At 42.3% G+C, this 8,925-nt stretch overlaps 1 protein-coding gene across 1 annotated transcript; it reads left to right on the forward strand.

Moving 5' to 3' along the window:
* Positions 1 to 418: 418 nt before the first annotated feature.
* On the forward strand, positions 419 to 3,242 carry LOC101714747 (olfactory receptor 7A40-like). The gene is made up of 2 exons (XM_004870731.2): positions 419 to 442; positions 2,487 to 3,242. The coding sequence occupies exons 1-2, from the start codon at positions 419 to 421 to the stop codon at positions 3,240 to 3,242; spliced, it is 780 nt and encodes a 259-aa protein (XP_004870788.2).
* The last annotated feature ends 5,683 nt before the right edge of the window (positions 3,243 to 8,925 follow it).

Here is an 8,925-nt window from a genome sequence, read left to right on the forward strand (position 1 = left end):
TACATCTTTGCCACTTTATTATTCAATTTAGATAACATCGAATGATTTGTTTTATGTAACTTCTTTCACTTAGTACTTGATGTTTTTTTCGATCTTTTAATAGAGTTATTCTGAAACAACTTATTTCAACCTGTTTTACTCCCTTGCCCAATTATTTCACAATTTCTTCTTTTGTTTAATTTCATTCTGTGTCACAAGGACATATTCACATATTGCCATTAGAATAGAAAACTAAACAAAGAACATAACCCCTGTTCATTTGGACCTTGCTTCATAATGTCAAGGCACACTATAGTGTAATGGACATGCATGCCATGTAATGCTCTCAGGGATCAGCTCTATTCAGGACTTTATTCAGCATGAAATGTCAGACTTGTAGGGTTTTATTGAATATAGTCTGAAGAGGCTTGACTTGTGGATGTCGGATAAAGATCACAACCAGGTGTGCATTGCCCATGCAATTTCCCCAAAACGTTTTAAATCAGAAAGCCCAGGAATAACACAACACATAGCACACAAAAACAACTGAAAAAAAGGCTTGCTTCATCTGCTTTCATCTTAGATAAACCAATTGGATTTATTTTTTTATTCTGGTCAATTCCCCAGAACGACAAATGCCAATTTGCTATACTGTGAAAATTCATGAGGGATTGGATGGATGAGGAAATATTGATCAGCTTTAGAAGTACAATTAGGTGGGTAAAATAAGTTTAGGTGATGACAATCACACAGTAGTGTGAATATAGTTAACAGTGATGTATAATAAATTTCAAAATATACAAGTGAACTTTAAAAGCTTTTATTACCATGAAAAATGTTAAAAATAATGGACGTATGAACTATCTTGATTTGATATTTACTCAATGTGTACAGTTTTTAAGATATCAAATATTGCCTCATAAATATGTTCCATTGTTAACTGTGAATAAAAAAGCAAATCTCCCAGTTACTTCAAGCCATGTTGCGTGGTACAACAATAATTCTCTAATGTTTCACATACTAAAATTCTGTTGTTCTTTGTAGAGTTCCTTTTTGATCCCTTGGTTAATTCTTCTTTAGTGGACTTTTTAAAAACTTTATGGTTAGTAATCTGTATGTGTCTTGGTACCAAAAAGACATCATTAGATTTTTCTTTTGATAAACTTATATTTGCTCATATTTATAATTTTTGGATATCCTGCAGAAGATATAAAGTTAGAACACACTGACAAACAAGTTTGTACTTTCTTACAATCTTGGCCCCTTAGAACCATTCAGTTCCCCTTAGAACCTCTCTCCACGTGCACTGAAGATTGTTGTATGTAAACATGGGGTGGGAATATTACTAATAAAATTGAGACCCCCTATGATATATGTATGATACTTATGAACAGGAATTTCTGGGCACAGCTCATACAAACTTTCAGATTAAATAATTTGATATTGATACATTGCCTGGTATCCATTCTTTTTAAATAGTGTGAGTTAAATTGAGGACAGAGTGTTAACATGGACTAGGAGACTGTGGATTGTGATACATTCTTAAGCAGGCTTTGTGTGTGTGTGTGTGCATGTGTACACTCGTGTATTTGTGCTTGTGTATGTGTTTGCCTTTATAGGAGAGAGCAAGCTTCAGAGTAACAGGAACTGGGTTCAATATGTTGTAAAATGTAATTCATAATACAGAAGCCAGATCATAAAACAACAAGTTGACATAAACAGGAATGATTTTCAATTCTCACAGGTCCTTAAAGTCAACTTAAAATGGCAAATGCAATAACATCTGGACAGGGAGGCTTTTTGTTTATTGACTCTTTGGCAGCAATGAGGGCATTTTATTTTTTATTCAAATACCATCCCATATCATTATCTTTCTTGCTTACACTTCTTGTTATGTCGGCTCCTTGTTAACCTTAAACACCTGAAACAGGTACTTTTCTCAGGACCTTTGCAGTGGCCCTTTCCCCTGCCTGCTGCAACCTTCTGGAAATGATTTTGTGGATCCTTCTTTCTTTTTATGAAGGTTTCTTTTCAAGTGTCACCTATCTGCCTGTCTTACCTAAGCACCTAGTACAAAATAAGACCCATTATGTACATTTTTCTTTTTAACTGCTTTTTTTCCCTTCATATTACCTGCCACTATATTATATGATTATTCCTTTCTTTAATTGTATTTTCTTCAATTTTCATGTATTACTTCTTTGTTTGATTTTAGGGACATGCAGTTTTTTAATACTTATCAGTCATCTGTAGACAATGCCCAAAACTTGGCCATCACTGAATTATTCTCCTCAAAGTCATGAAGAAATTTGAATTTTTAATATAGACTATCTTGTAAAAAGATAAGAGTGAGACAAGAATTCTAAATCAGTCATGTCAAGGGGATCCCATTAAGTGGAACCGATTTATAAACAAAATGTAGCATTTAGAGTCTGGACAAGAGAACACGAATGATAGCTTTACTGTCAGATTAATATTCCATAATTGTGTCGTTATTTTTCTCTTAGTCATACCAACTAGATGTTTCACATAATGAAACACAGACTTCCCAATTTCTTCTTCTGGGAATTTCAGAGGACTCCAGCTTGCAACCCTTCCTCTTTGGACTCTTCCTGTCCATGTACCTGGTCACTGTGCTTGGAAACCTGCTCATGATTCTGGCCACAATCTCAGACTCCCACTTGCACACACCTATGTACTTGTTCCTCTCTAACCTGTCCTTTGCAGACATCTGTTTCACATCTACCAGCATTCCAAAGATGCTGGTAAACATTCAGATACAAAGCAAGGTCATCACCTATGAAGGCTGCATCACTCAAGTATACTTTTTTATAGTCTTTGGGGTTTTGGACAATGTCATCTTAGATGTGATGGCCTATGACCACTTTGTTGCCATCTGTCATCCCCTGCAGTACATGGTCATCATTAACCTCAGGGTCTGTGGATATCTGGTACTGGGGTCCTGGATCACAGCTGCCTTAAACTCCTTATTACAAACCTTAACAGGGTTAAGGCTATCCTTCTGTACAGACTTGGAAATCCCACACTTTGTATGTGATCTTAATCAATTGGTCCTACTTGCCTGTTCTGACACCTTTGTTAATGACATGGTGATGTATTTTGCAGCTGTGCTGTTGGGTGGTGGTCCCCTTGCTGGTATTCTTTACTCTTATGCTAATGTTGTGTCCAGATTGCGAAGTCCCCAAAACCTCCAGGTGGCCGTTTCCGATGTAAACACACGAGGGTCGTTTATTCAAGCTTAAGCAGGGACTCTCAATTGTCACCGACACAGCAGATCGAGATTGAGAGCCCTGAGTTCCAAATTAGCAGGGTTTTTATAGAGGTTACAGCAAGGTTTGGAGATTTTCTACTTAGCAGTTACATGATTGGTTAACATTTAGTGAGCATGAAGTGTACATTTTTGATTGGCTGAACTCATCAGGGGTAAGGGGGGACTATGTATAGGTTTTACAAAAGAAAAGAAGGACAAAGGTTAGTGAGCAACTGTCACGTATTGATGGTCAGCAGACATGGTGACTAATGGTCATGACCACCCAGCACTGACAGTCAGCACATTGACAGATGGTTCCTACAGATAGTGGGCCCAGGATGTTCATTTCCTGGGTAAACAGATGGCTGAGTAATTAACTTAGGAACTTTGGCTTGTTACAGATTGTATCTTTTGTTCCAGAGCAAACACATTTTAACCATTAATTTGAGAGGCTAGGGGAATGATGGATTTTAGCAAAATGGAGTCTCTTTGGTCTCACATTCCCCCCTTCTCATGATGCTATAGAGGACCAATCATGGGCCTCTGGGGGTTAATTTTATTAGGTCTGTAGAGACTGGCTGATATTGGGACCTGAGTACCATCAGCGGTACAGTATTAATGTGTTTTCTGATGAACGAGACTCTGGCAACACTACAGCTAGACGACTCAAACAGCAACGGGTCTTGGTTAAATTTGTTGGAATATAATTAAAGGGGTTTTTTTACAGGTATAAAACCATCTTGTGGGCAGGGAGATACACACAATTTTTGTTTTATATGGCAGGACATCTATTTTGACTGTTTTATCCTCAGACATTTGGTTGTACAATTTTCATACATAGCACATTTAGTTTTGTTTGACATAATTACCTTGGGTGTATATAATTTGACAGTATTTTTAGGTTTACGGCAGGTGTCATGTCCCCAGTTATAACTATCCAGGTAAGTAAGATTTTGGGGGGGGGGATGTCTTTAAATAGGGTATAGTGTCGCATTAATTTTAAAGAGGTGCATACCGGAATGAGACAGCTTCCCAGCACATAATGGAAATTTACATCAACATTTAAGCAGAATTTAGACAAGTTAAGTGAGTTTGTCAATTGAATCTATACATTTTTTTGTGTGATCTAGTCCTCTTGGGGGCAATAATGTCAGTGTCCCAGAGATATTATCATTAAGGTGAAACATCTCTAACCCATTCCAGTCTTAGCTTTTGGTTGTCTGGTTGGCTGATAACCTTTTATTTGTCCTTTTTGACATCCATGGGGGGTCTTGGCTTTTAGGTGGTTGTGATGTATCCAGGCAGAATGTCTAGCCACCTTTACCGCCAAGGGAGCTGACAGGACAGCAGGAACCGATCTCTTTTAATGAGGTTCCAGGGTCTTGGAATCAAACCTGCGAATTAAAACCAAACCTCCCGGCTTATAGGGTAAAGGTTGTAAAGGTTTTTTTTATTTGGACTAGTCATTTTTTTTTGTAATGTCTCATGTAGCTCTGACTGAAGCTGATGAACTGTTTTTAAGGATTTAAGGAGTCGAAGGTGGGAAAATTTTTTTTTAATTTTACATCTATTAATGGAATGATTGGGGGAGATCATCCGTAAACAATCTGGAAGGGGTACAGATTGAGGGGGGCTTGGGAGTGCACCTCATTCGGAGGAGGGCAAAGGGGAGAAGCTCTACCCAATCTAGTTCAGTCTCCAAGCATAATTTAGTCAGAATATTTTTTAAAGTTTGATTTGTTCTTTCTACCTGTCCTGAACTCTGAGGCCTATAGGCACAGTGTAGATTTCACTTTATTTTAAGGATATTACTAATTAACTTAGATACCTTAGCCGTAAAGGCTGGACCATTGTCGGACCCCAGAGCTAAGGGCAAACCGAAATGGGGAACTATTTCTGTCAGGAGCCTTTTAACTGTTACTTCTGTTGTCTTCTTTTTAGTGGGGTATGCTTTTACCCATCTTGAAAATGTATCCACAAAAACTAGCAGGTATTTGTACCCATACATGTCCGGCTTTATTTCAGTAAAGTCTAATTCCCAATGTTCTCTTGGAGTCAGCCCTCTGTGTTGGACCCCAGGGGGCCCAGTTACCCAATTAGCATTTACCTTGAGGCATGTGGGGCATCATCTCACCATGTCCTGGGCCTTTTGGGCTAATCCCTGGCTGACGAAATGGGGTCATAAGGCGGCCATCATCCTTTTTTCACCGAGGTGGGTGGACTCATGTAGTTCTCACAGCAACGTGTCTGCTACAGCAGCTGGGAGCACCACCTTTCCCTCCTTAGTCGTCCACCACCCATGTCTTCCTCGAGTCCAGTGTCTCCTGTTTATTTCTATTATCTCTTTGTCTGTACATTCAGGTTTTTCTAGGAGTACTGGTGTGGGAAGCAGAACCATTTGCTTCCCCACTGATTTTTGGGCAGCTTGTCTGGCTGCCTGATCAGCAGCATTATTACCAATCACCTTGGGGCTTGACCCCTTTTGGTGCCCACGGCAATGGATGATGGCAACCTCTCAGGGCAACCAGATGGCTTGTAATAGTGCCAATATCTCAGTCTTATTTTTAATTCCCTTCTCTTCAGAGGTTAGCAGCCCTCTGTTATGATAAATCTCTCCATGTACATGGGTGGTGGCAAAAGCATAATGGCTATCAGTGAATATATTTATCCTTTTTCTTTTTTTCAATTCCAGAGCCTTAGTTAAAGCAATCAGCTCAGCCCTCTGTGCTGATGTCCCTTGAGGTAGCCCCTGCTCCCATTCCACCTGTTGGTCCTGGTTGACCACCGCCGCTCCAGCATACTGCACACCATCACAAACGAAACTGCACCCATCAGTATAGAATGTTATCTCTGTGCGGGGGAGGGCCTGGTCCGTCAAGTCCGGACTTCCTCCCCTCGATTTTTCAAGAGTCTCAAGGCAATCATGGATGGGCATTTGTTCATCAGATTTTGGGAGTAGAGTAGCCGGATTGAGGCCAGCGGTGGTGACAAACAATGTGTGGCTGTTCCAATAAGAGTCCTTGATATTGTAACAGTCTGGCATTAGACAGCCATTTGCTGGGTGAGCTATTTAACAAGGGCTCAGTGGCATGGGGAGTGATCAAAATTAAATCCTGTCCAAAGGTCAATTTGTCAGCCTCTTGGGTTAAAGTAGCTGCTGCTGCTATTGTCCTCAATTAGGCCACCCTCGGGCCACTGGGTCGAGCTTTTTGGAGAGGTATGTTACAGGCCGCTTTCATGGCCCAAAAAGCTGAGTAATCACTCCCTTAACCACCCCATTTTTCTCTGTCACATACAAGGTAAAGGGCTTGTTTAAGTCTGGCAATGCCAGGGCTGGTGCCGATGCAAGTGCAGTCTTAAGCAATTGAAATGTCTGCTGGCAAGCCTCAGTCCATTCGAGGGGTGTATTTCCTCCCGTAGTAGCCTCATGTAGGGGTTTGGCAACCTCAGCAAATCCAGGAATCCAAATCCTGCAATAGCCAACTGCCATCAGGAACACTCACATCTGTTTCTTTGAGCCTGGCTTCGGAATCTGGAGAATTGCAGATATTCTCGATTCTGCCAGCCTCCTCTTTTCCTTTTTAACAATATAGCCCAAGTAGGTTACCTTGGTCTGGCAGAGTTGAGCTTTCTTCCAGGACACCTGATATCCCCATTCCTGGAGGGCTTTCAGGAGGCCCTCGGTGGCTGCAACGCATTTCTTATCGTTTGAAGTCACCACCAGGAGGTCATCAACATACTGAAGAATAGTCGCCTGGGGAAACACTTTTCTTACCTCTTGCAGATCTTTGCTGAGAGCTTCCCTGAACAGAGTGGGGGAGTTTTTGAATCCCTGCGGCAGCCGGGTCCATGTCAGCTGTCCAGTTGTTCTGGTGTCTGGGTCAGTCTGGCTGTTTACTTTCCGCAAATCCTGTACCAGTCTGAAGTCCAAGGTGCCAGGCTTCCTCACAGGAAGCAGGGGTGTATTCCAGGCTGTCTGGCAAGGGATCAAGATGCCGGCTTTCTGGGGTCAGTGGATGTGTTTGTAGATCCCCACCTTGGCCTCGTCAATCTTTTTTTTTTTTATCTACTAGAAGAACCCCATCTCTTTCTTTTTTAGTCTCCTTCTCTCTCTTTCTTTTCAACTTTTCATAATCCCTCTTGTAATGACCCTTTTCTTTGCAAAATGCACATTGATCCATTTCTAACAAGGGTCATACTTTACTTTTATCCTCTCTTTTATTTTTTTTTGTATTTTTTTCGGATAAAACCTCCATCTGTCAAGGCTGCAATATTTGCCCTTATCTTTTTATCCATTCTATCCTCAAAAGGATACCTATTGTTAAACACCTTCATTGCCACACTCATCAACTTTTTCTATTCTCTCCCTCAAATCCTTCTATCCGCTGCAGTTTTTTTTTTTTAACTATCTGGGGCTGACTGAGTAACAAAAGCCAAATTAATTGCCTGTTGATTTGCAGGGGCATCTGGGTCAATTGGAGTATATGTACGGTATGCTTTTAACAGACGCTCCAGAAAGGCAGAAGGGGATTTCTCAGGTCCTTGAAGGACCTTGTTTACCTCGCTCAAATTGGTTCCACTTTTGAGGGGCTCCCCTCAAGCCAGCTAGGAGATGCTGATGGTAGTTTTGGAGAGCTTCTCTCCTGCCCAAGGAATTAACTTGCCATGGGGGATGGGTGGACAGAAGTTGTGCCTTAACATGGGCCCAGTGTTGCTCATCAGGGGGCGCTATCGCTCTCAGTGGACAAACAGTAGAGTCTGCTGGGCCTGCGGCGAGGCGGCATGCCAGTGGTGAGTATTTAGGGTGGGGCCATCATGGTTGCCAGCACCCGGGGCCTGCCCTCCTTCCCCAGCTCCAGCTGGGGCTGGGTCATTTCTTTTTGCCTGCTGTCGTGGGGGAGAAGAGAGAGAGAGTAAGGAGGGGGGGATGAGATCTTTTTTGGTCCCTCCTTGGAGGACCGGGTAAAGCCGTGCGGTCGGCTCAGTTTCTGTTTGTCTTTTGTTGTCGCACCCTCTGGGAATCTTTTCACAGGCTGTCAGGATTACCTCAGGCTGCTGTTTCTGTGGAGGCAAAAAGGGCTTGACCCATGGGGGTGGGTCGCAGATTAGACTCTCCCAAGTGACAATGTAGGGAACTTGATCAGGATGTCTGGTGTAGGGACGGAAAACAGCTACACGGACCCTGTGTATAACCTGTAAATCAAAAGTTCCCTCAGGGGGTCACCCCTTTCCAAAGGAAGGCCATTCTGAACTATACAGAAGGACAAATCTAGATTTTTTTTATTTCTAAGCATAGACTATGAGCGCGCTCTCTAACTTTTTTGAAATGGTCCTTCATGAGGGAAAGAGGAGTAGTCGCAGTCTGTCCCATCATCTCAGTCCAAGTCAACACAATAAACAGACAAATAAACACAACAGAAAAGCACAAGGCAAGACAAAATCATCCTCTGCCCAATCGGAGGCAATGAAAATGGGACGACGGCCTCACGCCGTGCCGCGGGAGCGACCCGCACCGTCCCCCCAGGAGTCTCACAGACTCGTACTCATGGAGAACCCCGTCCCCATGGGGCACTCTGTCCCCCCCTGCGGGATCCAGAACTTCTTCTAGGATCCCGGGTCGGCGGCCCTCTCAGCGTGTCCACCTAGACCATCTGCCGACCTTCCCAGAAAATGGG

Source organism: Heterocephalus glaber, unplaced genomic scaffold, assembly GCF_053883595.1.
Source record: "Heterocephalus glaber isolate CG9 unplaced genomic scaffold, H.glaber_assembly_v1.0 deba00001532, whole genome shotgun sequence".
Taxonomy (NCBI): domain Eukaryota; kingdom Metazoa; phylum Chordata; class Mammalia; order Rodentia; family Bathyergidae; genus Heterocephalus; species Heterocephalus glaber.

What these genes read in the sequence shown, in the direction of transcription:
- LOC101714747 (XM_004870731.2), top strand. Translation starts at nt 419, where the DNA reads ATGTCGGATAAAGATCACAACCAG. An exon ending in CGGATAAAGATCACAACCAG is followed by an intron (nt 443 to 2,486) that starts GTGTGCATTGCC and finishes TTTTTCTCTTAG; the next exon opens with TCATACCAACTAGATGTTTC.